At 35.7% G+C, this 20,475-nt stretch overlaps 2 protein-coding genes across 4 annotated transcripts in view; one reads left to right on the plus strand and one right to left on the minus strand.

Moving 5' to 3' along the window:
* Positions 1 to 20,428, plus strand: part of WASF1 (WASP family member 1) — a 73,658-nt gene extending 53,230 nt beyond the window's left edge. For 2 of the 3 annotated variants that reach the window (XM_050789054.1, XM_050789055.1), the window contains exons 3-9: positions 6,771 to 6,905; positions 11,548 to 11,701; positions 13,029 to 13,146; positions 14,662 to 14,834; positions 16,693 to 16,872; positions 18,028 to 18,656; positions 19,570 to 20,428. In XM_050789054.1, the coding sequence (XP_050645011.1) occupies positions 6,771 to 6,905; positions 11,548 to 11,701; positions 13,029 to 13,146; positions 14,662 to 14,834; positions 16,693 to 16,872; positions 18,028 to 18,656; positions 19,570 to 19,727 (1,547 nt within the window). In that variant the 3' untranslated portion in view covers positions 19,728 to 20,428. The remainder of the gene's footprint in view (positions 1 to 6,770; positions 6,906 to 11,547; positions 11,702 to 13,028; positions 13,147 to 14,661; positions 14,835 to 16,692; positions 16,873 to 18,027; positions 18,657 to 19,569) is intronic. The other variant, XM_050789056.1, reaches the window with a different exon arrangement.
* The window catches only part of GTF3C6 (general transcription factor IIIC subunit 6), a 1,097,326-nt gene that overhangs the window by 867,186 nt on the left and 209,665 nt on the right, over positions 1 to 20,475 (minus strand). The window lies entirely within an intron of this gene.

Consider the following 20,475-nt stretch of genomic DNA (forward strand, 5'->3'; position numbering starts at 1 on the left):
ATTTGGACTTATTTATTAAATTGCTTTAAATATTTGTTTAAATGTCTGGTTCTCCCTCTGTTCAAAATTCAGTAATGACAGGGATCTTCTTCCAGTTATTTTGTTTTACTCTTTTCAGTAATAAGAACTTACACAACTAGAGGAATACAGTGATTTTAGATTTATCATTTTTTTTTTTCAGAAATTGTAACAAGAGAGTGTAAAAGATCTCCTAAATTTCTGAATCTGTATTTTGGGCATACCTGAGACAAGTCATTTACTAGGTCTTTGATGAATCTTGGGTTCTTCCATTCGGCCTAAAATTTATTTCTACCTAATACAAATGCTGATTATATAGCTGATTATATATAAATGCTGATTATATATAAATGCTACAGTCTACATATAAATGCTTTCAGATTGACAGGCATATTATTTGCATATATATTTGCATCATAATCTTCTCTAACCCTCCTCAGGTGGACAGATATAGATAAAGCAAGTAATTTCCATTTTAACATTTAACAGGAAGTAGTAGAACAAGGTTTAAAAGCAGGCTTCCCACGGTATCTCTTTTCTTTCCCTCCCCCACTTTGTCATGGCTGGGTGACTTTAGGGTTTAAAGTTTAAAATACAGTTGGCCCTTGAACAATGTAGGGGTTAAGGGCACAGATCCTCAGTGAAGCCAGAAATTTACATATAACTTTTGACTCCCCCCAAAACTTAACTGTCTATAGCCTACTATTGACCAGAAGCCTTACCGAGAACATAAACTGTTGCTTAACATGTATATTTTATGTTGTATGTATAGTAGTATACTATATTCCTACAATAAGGTAAGCTAGAGAAAAGAATATGTTATTAAGAAAACCATAAGAAAAAATGTACTTACTGTTCATTAAATGGAAGTCATAAAAGTCTTCATCCTCGTTATCTTCACATTGAGTAGGCCGAAGAGGAGAAGGAAAAGGAGGAGTTTGTTTTGCTGTCTCAGGAGTAGCGGAGGCAGAGAGGTGGAGGAGGTAGAAGTAGTAGAGATGGGCACACTGTTGTAACTTTACAAAAGCACATCTTGGTTTCTGACTTTTTTGCTTCTTCGTTTCTCTAAAAATGTTTTTATATGGTACCAATCCTCTTATTTGCTTTAGTTTCGGTACCTGTATCACAGAAGGGTTCATGTTGTAAAATAAATCAAAAGTAGTCTTGGATAAGTGGAACCCTTTTGACAGATTCTCTAATGTTAATTTGTTTTCTGACACCACTTCTTCTATGTCGTCTTTTTTTTGGGGGGGGGGGGGGGTGATTCCATTTTTTTAAATCTGAGATTTGCTCCTTTATTTTTTATTTGTTATTATGCTTTAAGTTCTAGGGTACATGTGCACGATGTGCAGGTTTGTTACATAGGTATACATGTGCCATGGTGGTTCGCTGCACCCATCAACTCGTCATTTACATTAGGTATTTTTCCTAATGCTATCCCTCCCCCAGCCCCCCACCCTCTGACAGACGCCAGTGTGTGATGTTCCCTACTGTGTGTCCATGTGTTCTCGTTGTTCAGTTCCCACCTATGAGTGAGAACATCTGGTGTATGGTTTTCCAACCTTGTGATAGTTTGGTTAGAATGATGGTTTCCAGCTTTATCCATGTCCCTGCAAAGGACATTAACTCTTCCTTTTTTAGGGCTGCATAGTATTCCATGGTGTATATGTACCACATTTTCTTAATCCAGTCTATCATTGATGGACGTTTGGGTTGGTTCCAAGTCTTTGCTATTGTGAATAGTGCTGCAATAAACATAATGTGTACATGTGTCTTTATAGTAGCATGATTTGTAATCCTTTGGGTATATACCCAGTAATGGGATCACTGGGTCAAATGGTGTTTCTAGTTCTAGATCCTTGAGGAATAGCCACACTGTCTTCCACAGTGGTTGAACTAATTTACACTCCCACCGACAGTGTAAAAGTGTTCCTATTTCTCAACATCCTCTCCAGCATCTGTTGTTTCCTGACTTTTTAATGATCACCATTCTAACTGGCATGAGATAGTATCTCACTGGGGTTTTGATTTGCATTTCTCTGATGACCAGGGATGATGAGCATTTTTTCATATGTCTCTTGGCTGTGTAAATGTCTTCTTTTGAGAAGTGTCTGTTCATATCCTTTGCCCATTTTTTGATGGATTTTCTTTTTTTTCTTATAAATGTAAGTTCTTTGTAGATTCTGGATATTAGCCGTTTGTCTTATGGGTAGATTGCAAAGATTTTCTCCCATTCTGTAGGTTGCCTGTTCACTCTGATGATAGTTTCTTTTGATGTGCAGAAGCTCTTTAGTTTATTTAGATCCCATTTGTCAATTTTGGCTTTTGTTGCCATTGCTTTTGGTGTTTTAGTCATGAAGTGTTTGCCCATGCTTATGTCCTGAATGGTATTGCCTAGGTTTGCTGCTAGGGTTTTTATGGTGTTAGGTCTTACATTTAAATCTTTAATCCATCTTGAGTTAATTTTTACATACCGTGTAAGGAAGGGATCCAGTTTTAGCTTACTACATATGGCTAGCCAGTTTTCCCAGCACCATTTATTAAATAGGGAATCCTTTCCCCATTTCTTGTTTTTGTCAGGTTTGTCCAAGATCAGATGGTTGTAGATGTCTGGTGTTATTTCTGAGGACTCTGTTCTGTTCCGTTGGTCTATATATCTGCTTTGGTAGCAGTGCCATGCTGTTTTGGTTACTGTAGCCTTGTAGTATAGTATGAAGTCAGGTAGTGTGATGGCTCAGCTTTGTTCTTTTTCCTTAGAATTGTGTTGGCTATGTGGGCTCTTTTTTTGTTCCATATGAACTTTAAAGTCGTTTTTTCCAATTCTGTGGAGACAGTCAGTGGTAGCTTGATGGGGATGGCATTGAAACTATAAATTACCTTGGGTAGTATGGCCATTTTCATGATATTTATTCTTCCTATCCATCAACATGAAATGTTCTTCCATTTGTTTGTGTCCTTTTTTTTTGTTGTTGTTGTTGAGCAGTGGTTTGTAATTGTCCTTGAAGAGGTCCTTCACATCCCTTGTAAGTTGGATTCCTAGGTATTTTATTCTCTTTGAAGCAGTTGTGAATGGGAGTTCACTCATGATTTGGCTATCTGTTTGTCTGTTATCAGTGTATAGGAATGCTTGTGATTTTTGCACGTTGATTTTGTATCCTGAGGCTTTGCTGAAGTTGCTTTAATCAGTTTAAGGAGATTTTGGGCTGAGACGATGGGGTTTTCTAAATATACAATCATGTCATTTGCAAACAGGGACAATTTGACTTCCTCTTTTCCAAGTTGAATGGCCTTTATTTCTTTCTCCTGCCTGATTGCCCTGGCCAGAACTTCCAACACTATATTGAACAGGAGTGGTGAGAGAGGGCATCCCTGTCTTGTACCAGTTTTCAAAGGGAATGCTTCCTGTTTTTGCCCATTCAGTATGATATTGGCTGTGGGTTTGTCAGAAATAGCTCTTACTATTTTGAGATACGTCCCATCAATACCTAATTTATTGAGAGTTTTTAGAATGAAGGGCTTTTGAATTTTGTCAAAGAGCTTTTTCTGCATCTATTGAGATAATCATGTGGTTTTTGTCTTTGGTTCTGTTTATATGATGGATTACATTTACTGATTTGCGTATGTTGACCCAGCCTTGCATCCCAGGGATGAAGGCCAATTGATCATGGTGGATAAGCTTTTTGATGTGCTGCTGGATTCTGTTTGCCAGTATTTTATTGAGGATTTTTGCATCAATGTTCATCAGGGATATTGGTCTAAAATTATCTTTTTTTGTTGTGTCTCTGCCAGGCTTTGGTATCAGGATGATACTGGCCTCATAAAATGAGTTAGGGAGGATTCCCTCTTTTCCTATTGATTGGAATAATTTCAGAAGGAATGGTACCCGTTCCTCCTTGTACCTCTGGTAGAATTCGACTGTGAATCCGTCTGGTCCTGGACTTCTTTTGGTTGGTAGGATATTAATTATTGCCTCAATTTCAGAGCCTGTTATTGGTGTATTCAGGGATTCATCTTCTTCCTGGTTTAGTCTTGGGAAGGTGTATGTGTCCAGGAATTTATCCATTTCTTCTAGATTTTCTAGTTTATTTGCGTAGAGGTGTTTATAGTATTCATCTGAGATGGCTAAGGGAGGTTCTGTATTTTACAGAGGGCCGGCGGACTGACTGGAGTGCAAACTCTCCAGGGCACGTTTTTATCATGATGACAGTGTAAGAGAGAGAACAGAAGCACTCAAGGCTTAGGATCTGGACTGGCACACTCCCACTTCCTTCCACTGTTTCATTATTTCCTTGACTGACACTGTTACAAACGCTGTGAGGTCATGCAAAACATTTGGACACAGTTTTCTAAAATTTTATGAATTTGTTGTCTTGGGCTTGATGGTTTTCTTGGCTTTTTCAGTAACAACTATTACATCTTTGATGATATAATCCCTCCAGACTTTCATGATGTTCTCTATTGGGATTCTCTTCCATAGTGTTGACAGTCTTCCATAGAATACTGTGTGTAATGAGTCTTAAATGTCCTTATGACCTCCTGATGTAGAGGCTGAATTAGAGCTGTCATGTTTGCGGGCAAGTGGACCACTTTGACACCTTCAGTGTGAAACTCATGGAGTTCTGAGTGGCCAGGGATGTTGTACAGTTATCACAAAAATTTTAAAAGACAGTCCCTTAGTGGCAAGGTACTTCCTGACTTCAGGGACAAAATGTCGATGGGACCAATCCAGAAAAAGGATTCTCATTGTCCATGCCTTTTTATTGCCTTGCCTTCTTCTTTTGGCCTTCTTTTCCCTTCAAGGCTTGAGGTTAGCAGCTTTATAGATAAGGGCAGTTCTGATGATAAACCCAACTGCATTTGCACAAAACAGTAGAGTTAGCATGTCCCTTCCTGCCTTAAATCCTGGTGTTCACTTTTTCTTACTAATACATGTCCTCTGTGGCTTTTTTTTTTTTTTTTTTTTTTTTTTTTTTCTGGAATAAGACATTCTCATCTGCATTAAAACTCAGTTCAGGCAGATATTGTTTCCACTCAATTTTTTTCTTTTTCTTTTCTGTTTTGTTTTGTTTTGTTTGTTTGTTTCTTTGTTTTGAGAGAAAGAGAGAGAAGGTCTCACTTTGTCACCCAGGCTGGGCTGGAGTACAGTGGCATGATCACAACTCACAGTAGCCTCGACCTCCCAGGCTCAAGTGATCCTCCTGCCTCACCTCCCCAAGTAGCTGGTACTACAGGCGCATACCATCGTGCCCCACTAATTTCTGTATTCTTGGTTGATATGGGGTTTCACCATGTTGTTCAGGCTGGTCTCAAACTCCTGAGCTCAAGCAATCTGCCCACCTCAGCCTTTCAAAGTGCTGGGATTGCAGACAGTCATGCCTGGCCAATTATTATTTTTTTTTTTTTCAAGCAGCATACATGGAAACCAATTATTTTCTTAATGGCATCTGGGAACTGATCTGCTGCCTCTTGGCTGACAAAAGCTGCACCTTCTCTTGTTGTGACATTTTTAAGGCCAAACCACTTTCTAAAAGTATCAAACCATCCTTTGCTGTCATTAAATTTTCCAGGTTTAGATCCTTTACCTTCCTTTTGCTTTAAGTTGTAGTATAAGGACTTCACTTTTTCTCAAATCATGTTAGAGTCTATATGTAGACTTTTCTTGTAACAGCCATGCACCCACAAAAAGTGCATTTCGATACAAGATTAAAAGATATTCACAAAAAAGTACAAGGTTTTTGTGTCTGCTGATGTAGCTGCAGCAATGGCTTCATGATTTTCCTTTTCTTTTTTTATAATTGCCCTTAAGTTTGATTCATTTATCTTGAAATGCTAAGCAACCACAGCTGTAGACCTCAATCTGTGGTTCATATCAAGCAAATCAACTTTTTCTTGTAATTTTATGACTTTCCTGTACTTGAGAGTACTTCCAGCATCACTGGTGGCACTTTGAATGAGTCTCACAATGTATTCAAGGTTTACAGTATTGCATAAAACATGGTGAAAAATATGCAAGAACCATGAGAGATTACTTCCTACTCTCATATACAATTTATGGAGAGAGAACTGCTCAAACAGCATTTTAAGTGGATACAACACTAGCGCTAACTGCAATATCAACAGAGGGTGGCTATAAAATTATTACAGTAATACAGTATTACTACACTTAAATTTATTGTTATGATTTAGTACTATTAGGTTGGCAAAAACCGTAATTACATTTGCACCAACCTAATACATCTTTACATTTCTTTATGTTTCTCTTGACTATGAGTGGCATTATGTATGTTTGTGTTTTGTGTGTAAATTTTGATATGTTTTAACTTTTTATAATAGATTTCTGTATATTTTGTGGTAGTAAATAATAAAATACACTCATATTTACATATATTTTATGCATTCATAACGTATCTTTAAAATATTTTTTAAATTTTTAAATATTTTTAGGCTATGTGGTTTATCTGCAAATTTTTTCAAATTGTCTCAAATCTCTAAAATTTTCAGTGTAATTATTGAAAAATATCCACATGTAAGTGGACTAGCACAGTTAAATGATTTTGTTCAAGGGTCAACTGTAATTCCAAATAAATGCCAAATTCAACAGGACACCAGTTTTAATATTACATTGTTCAATATTTATCTCTGATCACAAAGTATCTGAGGCAAATATCATGCTAGATTTCTACTGCTTGCAAAGATAAAAACTCAGTGCTCTGGATATTAAATTTTATGATACATGTTTCATTTTTGCTTAGGTAAATATGCTGAAGATATATTTGGAGAATTATTCAATGAAGCACATAGTTTTTCCTTCAGAGTCAACTCATTGCAAGAACGTGTGGACCGTTTATCCGTTAGTGTTACACAGCTTGATCCAAAGGAAGAAGAATGTAAGCTTATTAATATTGTATTTTCTTCTGTGTATATATTTTAAGTTAGATGAGATGAATGATATATTTAAGAACAATATTAATCATGAATGTATTACAGATCATACCCATGTCCTTTGGTGTACATATTGTAATAAATCAGTGAATTATCTAAAAATGCCATCGGTATGACTCTCCTGGCTTTTCTTTTCTACTGTTTTAAATCTCTTCTTTTTGTACACTAAACAGCTCCTAATTTTGGCATAAATAAGTCATTTTAACCAGATATTTTCCTCCATTCTCTTCATTCTCTTTCTCTTTTCTCCCTTATAATTTATTTGTATACTTTTGTCTTAGAAATAAAAACTATTAGAAAATTACCTGAAATCTTTAGGTTTGACTCTTCAAGAATGTAACTACTTTTTTTTTGAGACAGAGTCTCACTCTGTCACCTAGGCTGGAGTGCAGTGGCGCGATCTCAGCTCACTGCAACCTCCACCTCCCAAGTTCAAGTGATTCTCCTGCCTCAGCATCCTGAGTAACTGGGATTACAGGTGCCTGCCCCCATGCCTGGCTAATTTTTTTATTTTTAGTAGAGATGGGGTTTTGCCATGTTGGTCAGGCTGGTCTCAAACTCCCGACCTTGTGATCTGCCTGCCTCAGCCTCCCAAAGTTTTGGGATTACAGGCGTGAGCCACCGCACCCGGGCATATAACTGCTTTTAATATGCTTTTTTATGTGCATATTGCTAAAGTCTTACTAGTTATTTAACTGAATGCAACTTCCTACTTTAAATGAACATTTCAAAAACAAATTGCCAGTATGTAGGGTGTAAACATTCTATACCAAGATATTAAATCAGGAATAATCAGGTAAGGAAGCCACCCTATAAGCTAAAATAACTGTAGAAACTTCAGTGGTAAAATCATGTTTTATGCCTTGATAGAATACGTTCAATGCCGATGTTTCCTAAATGCCTCTTTTTGTTTGTTTTACAAAAAGAAATGTAATACTAAGAACATAATTTGCACTTATCTACCACAGAGAATTGTTTAATGGAATTTCTTACACTCTCTTCAAAATATTTTTGTTGCATTAAATAATATATATGCAAATTATATAATAGATATAATTTTTCGTGTAAATGCAAATTATATAATAGATCTGAACTTTAACAATAAAAATACTAAAGGATGTCACTGGAAAGAACAAAAATATAATGTAATGACGGATGTCTTAGTGATGGAACCAGCTATTTTTGAAATAATCTAATGTGTAAATAAGGAGAGGTAAATACTTGGCACACTAGATTTCTACCACTTGTAAAATGTAAACTCAGGGCTCTGGATACAAGAAAAAAAGGAATAATACTTAAAAAATAGCTTTATTAAGATATATTTCACAACCTACCTATACCTTGCAGTTCACCCATTTAAAGTTGAAGTGTACAGTTCAGTGTTTTTTAGTATATTCAAGTTATGCAACCATCACCACAATCAATTTTAGAGTATTTGTATCACTCCAGAAAGAAGCCCTGTACTCATTAGCAGTCACTCTGTTTCCCCTTCAGCTCAACCCCTAGCAATCACTGATCTTTCTGTCTGTATGGATTTGCCTATATGGATTTGTCTGTATGGATCTGTCTGTATGGATATTTCATATGAATGAATAGTACAATATGTGGTCTTTTGTGACTGACTTCTTTCGTTTAGCATAATGTTTTCAAGGTTAATTCATATAATGTGTATTTATATTTCCCTGATGGCTAATGATGTTGAACATCTTTTCATGTGCTTATAGGCCATTTGTATATCTTCTTTGGAGAAATGTCTATGTAGTTCCTTTACCCATTTATAATTTGGATTATTTGTGTTTTTATTTTTGACTTGTTGGAATTCTGTGTATATTTTGGATCTAAATCCTTTATCAAATAATGATTTGCAAATATTTTCTCCCATTCTTTAGGTTGTCTTTCTTGGTGGTGTCCTTTGAAACATGTGCATGTATCAATACATTAATTACACCTCATGGAATTCTTGAAGTAAAATCATTGTTAGTGATGAAAAAATACTTTATGGTCATGCTTTCAGATATATAATTTATAGCCAAAATTTGTTTTTTAGATAGCTCAACTATTTCTAACTTAAATATAAATTTATGCCATCAAATAATAGAGAAATACACGGGCAGTTCTCATATGTAACAGAAATAAAAGTCAACATTTAGTTTCAAAATATTGTTACATTTTAACAAATGTCTTAGAACCACCGTTAAACTTGAAAGTGAAAATACAGATAACAGTAAATAAGATGTTTGTGTTAAAAAACAAATTTTAATATTTCAACAACTATACTGTCAGAATTATACATAGTTTCCTTTAAAATTTTGTGGAGCAGTGGGGGAAGAATTCAGAATCTAAAAGCTGAACTACTTCATTTGAAATTGTTTTGGAGAGGTTGTATTGAAGGAGTTTTCAGTTATTTAACCTTGGTTTTTTTAATTCAGTGGGAGTTCAAAAAAAATAACATAATGTGTACAGTACTAAATTGCATAGTGTGATATCAGTTTTTTTTTAACCATTTTGTAGTAACTGAAAACTATTAATTTCGAAAATATTTTTAAATGAATTTTAAACAAAGACTTGTACAATTATATTTAAGTCAATTATGTTTATAAACATTATACCGATTTATTGCTTTATAATTCTATTTTATTAATATCAGATGTTATTGTTGGCAAGTGGAAGGGGCTTCACCACAATGGTCAGTTTATAGACAAGCGATAAATGGGAGGAGTTGAAGGTAGAAAAGTACAACATGCTTATTACTTTACATGTTTCTTATATCCTTTACCAAGGAAGTTTGGGGAGATTAAACACTAGGTTTCATCTTAGTTACATACTTATTGATTAATAAGTGGGGTAGGAGAGTGGCAAGAACTGATCCACTTTGACTGCAGACAACACAAGCCACTTCTGGCAGGAGCCTGAAAACAGTGTGTGGTATTGTGGCAAACAAATTAGCCTTAAAGGCAAACAGATCTGACTTCTGTGTTCTGGCTCTTCTGTTTATTAACTGTTTAACCTCAGGTCAGTTATATACTATGTCCTAGCCTTGGCTTTCTTGTAATATTTCAAAATGGAATAATTCATATCTTACTGAATTATGAAGATTAAATGAAATGAAAGTTAGTGAAACCATCTAGCACATATAGTATGTACTCATTAAATACTGTATCTCCAGTGCCACTTTTTAGTGACAGTGGGGAAAAACTTTTTGCTTCTCTGAATTTTATTTTAGTATTTATAAGTGTGTTACAGGTCATGCAGCAGTGGAATTGCTAGAAATGCAGTTATGGTGCCGCCGTTGCAGAGCCAGCCTATTGCACCACCTGTGCCATTGGTCCCGTGTTCATGTTGAGTGAATTTACTTGAGAAGATGATAGGAAAATTATTTTAGGGAGAAGGATAACTTAAGAATTGTTGGCCGGACGTGGTGGCTCACACCGGTAATCCCAGCACTTTGGGAGGCCGAGGTGGGCAGATCACGAGGTCAGGAGTTCAAGACCAGCCTGGCCAACATAGTGAAACCTCATCTCTACTAAAAATTAAAAAAAAAAAAAAATTAGCCGGCCGTGGTGGCAGTTGCCTGTAGTCCCAGCTACTTGGGAAGCTGAGGCAGGAGGGAGGAGGAGGACGGAAGAGGAGGGAGGAAGAGGTTGCAGTGAGCCGAGATCGCACCACTGCACTCCAGCCTGGGTGACACAGTGAGACTCTGTCTCAAAAAAAAAGAATTGTTAGGATTGTTATACTGACCTTGCTATGAGGGTATTTGTCTGTATACTTAAGGCCATATTAAATATCTAAGAAACTACTTTATTTTTTAATATCAGGAAATCACTCTAAGAGTTAAGAATGCAGCATTTTTGTATATTTGTTATTTTAACGTGCTGCACAGTTCAAAATAAATGAAGTTATTTTTAAATCATCACATATGTGATGGGGCTGTGCTAGTTACTGGGAATACTAATGTATAAGATAGTCTGAGTCTTCAAGAGCTTATAGTTAGGTAGAAATCCTTATAGTTCAGATAAAATATAAGTTAAAAAGAATAATATAGATCACCCAATACTTAAAAATATTTCCTTTACAGTAAAGTTTGTTTTAACTTGATAGTACACACAAAAGATTTATAGCATACGTAGTGTAGAGGTTAACAGCGTGTTTAACCCACAGTGCCACTAATAAGTAAGTAATTCCTTTCAGAGTTACTGATGTAAGCTAAAAAGAAGGAATAAAGGGAGATGGAAAAGAAGATAAATAGGAGAAGAGAACCTAAGTTGGTGGGGGCCCATGATGGCAGGTAGAAGAAAGAAAAAGGTATATTTGGTTGAAATGTAGATATGTTTCAGATGTCTTTAGGGCCTTCTGAGCCCTAGAAATCAAAGGTTAATTAAAACCTATCTGATTGGGAAATTAGGCACAGAATGATAAGGGTAAATATAATGATAGAACATTTATAATGTGGTTTCTGATTCATAAGCCACTAAGGTCACAACCTCTTGAACCGTGCTGACTTTTAGACAAATACAGTATATGAATTTGCCCTTATGTTAAATCATCTTAGTAAAATAAAATAAAATGAATTCTTGATTTTTGTTTCAGTGTCTTTGCAAGATATAACAATGAGGAAAGCTTTCCGAAGTTCTACAATTCAAGACCAGCAGCTTTTTGATCGCAAGACTTTGCCTATTCCATTACAGGAGACGTACGATGTTTGTGAACAGCCTCCACCTCTCAATATACTCACTCCTTATAGGTAGGTAGGTTAATAAATGGTAGCCCTATTATTTATCTCAGACTTCAGATTGAAATGCTAAATCCCCAAACATTCTTTATTTCATTGGGCTTCTAGCCAACACATAGAGCCCTCTCTGTCCACCACCTTTGCAAAAACCTTTGTTTTATTCACTGGATGAATTCCTAAGATTCTGGCATACAAAAGACAAGACCTATTCAAAAGAGTTGTTTTGACAAGTTAAGAAAAGCCACTGGTAAACTTATTAATATAAAGAGATAAGGAGTCATTATTGTCCTTTTAATTTAATTTTTAACCAAATGGAAAAAGCTCAAAATTCTGTCCTTCTAACAAAATAAACATTATAATTTTTGCTTGTTTTGTCTACTCTTTTTTTTTTTTTTTTTTTTTTTTTTGAGGCAGAGTCTCGCTCTGTCACTCAGGCTCACTGCAAGCTCCACCTCCCGGGTTCATGCCATTCTCCTGTGTCAGCCTACCGAGTAGCTGGGACTACAGGTGCCCATCACCAAGCCTGGCTAATTTTTTGTATTTTTAATAGAGACGGGGTTTCACTGTGTTAGCCAGGATGGTCTCCATCTGACCTCGTGATCCGCCCGCCTCGGCCTCCCAAAGTGCTGGGATTACAGGTGTGAGCCACTGCGCCCGGCCTGTTTCGTCTACTCTTGATTTGTGTGCATTAACTTCTTATATAATGAATAGGTAGTACCTTAAAATGTTTTTTACCACTTTGAATAAAATCTGGAATTATTTAACCTTTTTTTGAAGTTCTTTCACGTGGTTTGTTAAATGGATAATTTAAGATGTATGACACATCCTGAATAAAATAGTATTTAGAGAGTTATTTGAAATTATAAGTCAGTGTGCAGATCATTAGATATAAATGTGACTATTAGAATGACTATTACGTGATGTATTTTGGATTTAGTAAGATAAATCATAGTATTGGCAGAAACTTCAAAATTTCTCTATTCTAGATGATGTTATTGTCTTTTCAGGCTTTTATCTTTGGCAGAGCTATTTGTAATTATTGGAATTGCCCAAAGGACTTTTGAGAAAATTTGGGATTCAGCAGAAGTTAGGGATGAAAATTGCCCAGCTGTACTTTGAAGTATTAGTACTAACTCAGAAAAGCATCTGGTTTTCCTCTTTTCTTTGTTTCCTCAGATTTGTGAGAAATTTTCTATTGGTGCAATATTCAATTTTATTTTGTCAATATTTTAACAGGAGCTGTATTTTATTGATATAAGAGGATAAACATTTTAGTGAAATTATTTCTGTTCTGAGTGCCTAAGTCTTACTAATGTGTGTTTTAATTGATACATTTCAGAGATGATGGTAAAGAAGGTCTGAAGTTTTATACCAATCCTTCATATTTCTTTGATCTATGGAAAGAAAAAATGTTGCAAGATACAGAGGATAAGAGGAAGGAAAAGAGGAAGCAGAAGGTATTACAAGAGATTAAAAAATTGAGGTTAATTTTTGTATATTTGTGTTTTGTTGCATATATTGAACTTCATTAATCTTGTATTTTGAAAGTTTTATTTTATTGGGTCCATATAGTTAAATACTGAAGTCTTTATAACTCCACAGAAAGAACACAGTCTGATGGGGAGCAGATGAGCAATTAGGTTATTAGAGTATGGCATAATAAGTGCCGTAGCAGAGGTATGCATAAAGGGTTTAGATAACACAAAATAGCATCTGCTTTAGCTAGCAGCCAGGGTAAACACTTCCAACAAAGCTTATAATGAATCTTGAAGAACAGATAGGAGTTAGTTAGGTGGACCAAGGAAGAGAGGAACATTTTGGTAAGAAGGAACAATGGAATCTTGTACAGATATTGGTAACGTAGATTAAGCTAATATTTTCTGGCTACAGAGCACATCCTAAACGTTTCTCTCCTAAATGTGTTGGAGAGGTTATTATATTCACATGAAATTTCTGTTATTTCTGTTGTCATTTTCCACTTTCTAATAAAATTCACTTCTATCTGCTTTATATTTCATGTTAATGATAACTGAAAACACAGAAGGTTGAAGCAAAGTTAGATTTAGGCTGAATTATGAAGGAGGCAAGTTCTGTCTTTATCATCTCTCTGGTTCTCCTGTAACTATCTCTGCTTTCCCTAATCCCTGTATAATGCCGTTGTATTGTCTTCTTTGCTAGATGGTAACCCAGTATTCTAGCTAACATTTGCAAACTAGTGACTGGCAAGCCAGATTATGCCTGTAGGGTGTGTTTCATTTGCCAAACACAGAGGTTTTTAAATTTTGGAACTAGAGTGCCTGAGATGGACATATCTGTCTAGCTCACCACATGCCCCATCTTACACCCGACTGACTTCATTCATGTATGTTATCCGCTTGGCCGCTTTGGGCATTTGAATTTGTTACACTTACTCTAGCCCTTTCTATACTTTCTCCCCCAGTTTTGAATCACTTTTTGTTTTATTGTTTAAAGACAATGTTTTCTGTTGAGTGATATAGTTATTATGGGTTAATTAGATAATTGAATTTTTTTCTAATGTGTTGGCTAACTAATCAGTTACTTCCCAGATAACATAACCTTAGTACATTTTTACATTTTGATTAGAGGTAGGCAATGCCATTAATGGTAGAAATTTCAAACTAATGCCTGTGGAGCAAGGGTTCATGAATCTTTTTTCATGTGAAAGACTTTCTGACCTCAAATTGTATTCTTTAGGCGTACTATTTTGTGTCTGGCGCCATCAGTTCGAATTAGGGGTTAAACAAAACATGGCAGGAAACTGGGACTGCAGCACACTGGCTAAGATTTAACTCGGAATGTACAAGTGAACCATTTCTGTGTTACTTTTACTATATTACGATGACATTGTCTTTTTTAGTGTTGATGTTAGAATGTTATTTTGATTGTTATAACCTCTTTTTTAAAAAATTAGCACTTAAGCATTTGACTTTGTTTCAATACATCTGTTATAGCAGAAAAATCTAGATCGTCCTCATGAACCAGAAAAAGTGCCAAGAGCACCTCATGACAGGCGGCGAGAATGGCAGAAGCTGGCCCAAGGTCCAGAGCTGGCTGAAGATGATGCTAATCTCTTACATAAGCATATTGAAGTTGCTAATGGTCCAGCCTCTCATTTTGAAACAAGGTTTCTTTACTTTTGTTTTTGTTTTTTTAAAAAAAATGATAAAACATTGGCTTTATTTGTAATATCTGTACTTCTAAGTCTTGAGTCCTAAACTGTTGAACAGGCAGACCCTGTTATAAATATAGAGATTACTTCAAAATCCCTACCGCTGTGGGCCTACTAAAGTCAGGCCTTGAGCAGGTCATTTTCATACCTGGACTTTAGTTTTGTCATCTGTAGAAAGAGGTGGTTGGAGTGGCTGATCTTTAGGGTTGTTTTAGCTTTAGTGTGAAATCTCAATAGTCTCTCAATATTTCGGGCACAGTCTGCTAGAATTTTGTAATGGAAGTTTAGGGTCTGGGATTTTTTTGAAATACTATTGATTTACTGCATATAAAATAGGAGTGAAGAAGGGGTTCTGTTTTGTTCCTTTTGCTTTCCCCTGTCTTCCTTTCTTTGCCACATCACCCACCTCAGATACATTAGGACTTTCAAACAAAAGTACTCATCCCTTTTGTAGAAAAGAATAGGTCTTTTTCCTTTCTCAGTGGCCGGGGGCCCTAACTAAATAACATACTACCAGCAAACACATTAAACTGGCATCTCTCTATGAAGACATTTACTTGGGTATAGTCATGTTTGTTTGTTTGTTTTGAGACAGAATCTCGCTCTATCACCCAGGCTGGAGTGCAGTGGTGTGATCTTGGCTCACTGCAACCTCTAACTCCTGGGTTCAAGCGATTCTCCTACCTCAGCCTTCCAAGTAGCTGGAATTACAGGCACACGCTACCACGCCCAGCTAATTTTTGTATTTTTAGTAGAGATGGGGTCTCACCATGTTGGCCAGGCTGGTCTTGAACTCATGACCTCAAGTGATCTGCCTGTTTTGGCCTCCCAAAGTGCTGGGATTGCATGCGTGAGCCACTGTGCCCAGCCTAGTCATATGATTTTTTAATGGAGAAGAGCTTAAGGTTTTCTTTTAAGTAATATACATATAAATTATTGGGCCATAAGTGTGCAACATCTTGACCTATTTTAGGAGAAATATACATCTGAGAGATACTATTTATCTGTATTACTGAAAGAATTGACATTAAAAAATTATAGACACATTTATTTCTACTACAGTTGAGTAATTAAGGTATTTATCTGGCTCACTAAATACAGTAATTTCTGACTTGCTGTGTGTACATCTGTTAAATCCAACTTTGTCCCCAGAATGTACTAGTAAATATTTATAAATCTTAACATGTTCGAGGTATCTGAAATTTTACTTACATCTAAGTCACATGTTGCTATGTTACTCAGCTGTGTTCTGAGTACCCTTGCACATTTAAAACAACAGAAGGACAGAAACAATATAGCTAGCCACCTCTGTGCTGTTAGTATCGGGGAGGCCTTTCTCTCTGGTGCAAGACTTTTAGAAGTCATTTGAGAGCACACTGAGATATACTAATAGTAGAAAACTCATTTTCCTATTCTACCTTTCTGTCATTGGCATCTTCTTGTAAAGAAAAAAACTGAAATAGAGGCAGATAGCTTTCCACACAATTTGCTAAAAGTTAATTATTTTCTTGTTTATTAGATTATGTATGTAATGCTTTTCATCCTGTGAGTTGAATTAGTATTCTGTTATAAAATAATAAAATAACTGATGGTCATCATAGTAGATCTCTAAATCAACAAGTAAGGGTTACATTGTGAGCAGCATTCTTTGTTTTAAAAGCAGGATTAATGTAATACTTTTCTGAAAGTTTCTTAAAAATAGTTAAAATGTTGGCATTGAAAGGATAAACTTTAAATATTTAATATCTCATGTAGAACACTTTTCCTCCCAATAATTCAAGAAAAATTCACTGATACTGTATATTTCTTTTAGACCTCAGACATACGTGGATCATATGGATGGATCGTACTCACTTTCTGCCTTGCCATTTAGTCAGATGAGTGAGCTTCTGACTAGAGCTGAGGAAAGGGTATTAGTCAGACCACATGAACCACCTCCGCCTCCACCAATGCATGGAGCAGGAGATGCGAAACCGATACCCACCTGTATCAGGTATGTTGGAACAAGCATATGATGTTTTATCTTAGGAGTCAGTAACTTTTTCTTTCAAGGATGAGATAGTAAGTATTTTTGGCTTTCAGGGCTTACAGTTTTTGTCACAAGTACTCAATTCTGCCATTGTTGCATGAAAGCCACCATAGACTATACATAAACAAATGTGTCTGCATTTAAATAAACTCTGTTTATAAAAACAGGGAGCAGGTCTGATTTGGTCTATGGGGCATTATTTGTAATCTTCTGGTTAGAGCTGACACACTCTCCTAGGAAAATTTAGCTAATAAGAATTTAAAGACTAAAGCCTGTTTCATTTTATTATAGTGTTGTTATTAAGCATATCATGTGCAGTGTATTAAGAAAAATTAAGGATTTTTTGGAATGTGGGTAACAGTCTAAGAAATGGGAACCAAAGATGTGATTATTAATACTAATTTGGTATTAAGGAAAATACTTAAAGAATTTCAGAGAGGATTGGCAGTTGCTCATAATAATCTTTCTGTAAAGCTATTTTGAAGTTTAATCTTGTCAGTTATTATCCAAATGATAAATTTCTAATAGAGAAATAGTAGGGAAATTTTCTAATAGAGATATAGAGATCAGCTTTACAATTTTCAGTTAAAAATCCAATTTTCTATCACTGACTCATTTGATGTTCCATCCTCAGGAAAAGAGAGAGCTGTGAATTTCTTTCTGTGGTTTGTAATTAGCTGTCATTGATGTAACTGAAATAGCATATGATGAGACTTAATAGTTTCAGTATAAATACAACATTATATTGGCCACAAGTATTGCTACAAAATTGCATTATGATCAATGTTGAGTCATTACAGAGACTCCTGTCAGTATAGAATTGAGCATTTTATTTATCAAAGTGGGCATAAAATGTCTGAGTGGATGCAAAAGTTGCATGAAAGAATGAGACTATTTAGACTATTACAAACCAAAGCACCACTCATTAACTTTTTTTGTTGATGTGCTTTTAGTTCTTTTTTTCCCTAAATACTGTTGAAGATGTTAAATTTCTATAGGAGCATGTTAATGGATCTATTTTGATATAATTACAGATAGTCATTTATAGTTTGTGTGGTTAGATTTTTTCTTTAGGCTTTTCTCTTTTAATAACTTGCTAGAATCTCTTTGTCATTTCAGTTCTGCTACAGGTTTGATAGAAAATCGCCCTCAGTCACCGGCTACAGGCAGAACACCTGTGTTTGTGAGCCCCACTCCCCCACCTCCTCCACCACCTCTTCCATCTGCCTTGTCAACTTCCTCATTAAGAGCTTCAATGACTTCAACTCCTCCCCCTCCAGTGCCTCCCCCACCTCCACCTCCAACCACTGCTTTGCAAGCTCCAGCAGTACCACCACCTCCAGCTCCTCTTCAGATTGCCCCTGGAGTTCTTCACCCAGCTCCTCCTCCAATTGCACCTCCTCTAGTACAGCCCTCTCCACCAGTAGCTAGAGCTGCCCCAGTATGTGAAACTGTACCAGTTCATCCACTCCCACAAGGTGAAGTTCAGGGGCTGCCTCCACCCCCACCACCGCCTCCTCTGCCTCCACCTGGCATTCGACCATCATCACCTGTCACAGTTACAGCTCTTGCTCATCCTCCCTCTGGGCTACATCCAACTCCATCTACTGCCCCAGGTCCCCATGTTCCATTAATGCCTCCATCTCCTCCATCACAAGTTATACCTGCTTCTGAGCCAAAGCGCCATCCATCAACCCTACCTGTAATCAGTGATGCCAGGAGTGTGCTACTGGAAGCAATACGAAAAGGTAATTTTCTCAGCTCCATGAAAAGCATTGCTATAGTAGCATTGGAAACTTTCTAAATATTTAAGACAAAAATGTGTTCCTTATTTATAAAATTTTAGGTGATCATGTTGTGTACTAATGGCCTTTAGAAAGTAAAGCTATATCCAACTTATATTTAAAATCATTTTCCAGAAAATAGATCACATTTGATCATTTTATTTTCATGCTTTGTAGGTATCCTTAAAATGTTTATTGAGTGAATGAGAAATTTAATATATCAGACTTGTGTTATAGAATATTTAATTAAAACCCTTTATATTATGCTTAATGTGTATATTAACTCCTTTAAAAATAGTATTTTCTTCAATGTTAAGGCTGTTCATTTCGGGTATCCATGACACTTACTCTACCAGATGCCTTTAAAGGAGTGAGGTTCTTCCCTTAGTAACAAAGGAAAGACTTCTCATATTCAGTCATTTATTGTCATTATTTCCTAAGCAATGACTGTAGGCCAGGCACTGAGCATATAGAATGAATAATAGTGCCTTTCCCTCAAGTACAATGGATAATGAAGCCACAGAAAATATATTCAACAATGTTTAATTTATTTGACCATTGGGATGATAGAAGAAATGTACCACCTCATTAATTTTTTAGGGGGTGGTAAGCAAGGAGGTATAGTAGACCATGATGGATAAATAAACTTTAGATACCTACTGGGATACCTGGTAAGTTTTACCAACTAATAACACAGATAACATAAAGATTTAATGCCTCTCTCAGTATGATTTCTTCACATTCTTTTCTGATCTTTTTATTTTTCCTATTAGTATTTCTCATGTGTATTTGATTTTATTCCAGAAATGTTAATAATATCAAGTATTTAGTATTTAGTATTTTGATTTAAATGAATGGTTTGGATTCACTATATCAGGTATTCAACTACGCAAAGTAGAAGAGCAGCGTGAACAGGAAGCTAAACATGAACGCATTGAAAATGATGTTGCCACCATCCTGTCTCGCCGTATTGCTGTTGAATATAGTGATTCGGAAGATGATTCAGAATTTGATGAAGTAGATTGGTTGGAGTAAGAAAAATGCATTGATAAATATTACAAAACTGAATGCAAATGTCCTTTGTGGTGCTTGTTCCTTGAAAATGTTGGTCATTCTAGTGTTTTGCTTTCTTTTCCTTATAATAAATGACCCTTTTCCTCCATAACTTTTGATTTCTAAGGAAAATATTAGCATACATTTCAAACTAAATGTTTTACAGTGGCTTATCTTTTTCTTCCCCCTGAAAAGACTAATTTGGTCAAATAAACCACTAAGTATTAAGCATGGACAGCTGTTGTTAGAGTAGCAGATTCAGTTTTTTGATATATCTTAATTGTGTACTTTGTGAATTTTAATTTAAAGAAAGCAACTGAATTGAAATCTTGAGGGCAGCTGTATCTATTAATGAGCCTTATTCCATTTCCTGATGTTTTAAAAGAAGAAACACTGCCTTGATTATATGAATACACTCAGAAAGTACATTTAGCTTGTAGTGTTGAATTCTCTTAAAGGAATGCTTGAATTTTTTCATTATTGTTTTATTGTTTTTATATACTTGCCTTATTTGAATGTTTAGCAGTATCCCCTTCCCACTTATATATTGTGTGATATGATTTTGCTTGCCTATAGGAGTTAAAAACTTTTCCATGTGAAATACTCTGACTTAAACATACATGTAACTTACATAACTGTTAAGAATAACAGTCTGATTTAATAAATGGTTCATTTTAAAAGTTCATCAGTGTTTCTGTTTGAATAAAATGATTTATCATAATTTATCAAA

The sequence above is a fragment of the Macaca thibetana genome, chromosome 4 (assembly GCF_024542745.1).
Source record: "Macaca thibetana thibetana isolate TM-01 chromosome 4, ASM2454274v1, whole genome shotgun sequence".
NCBI lineage: Eukaryota > Metazoa > Chordata > Mammalia > Primates > Cercopithecidae > Macaca > Macaca thibetana.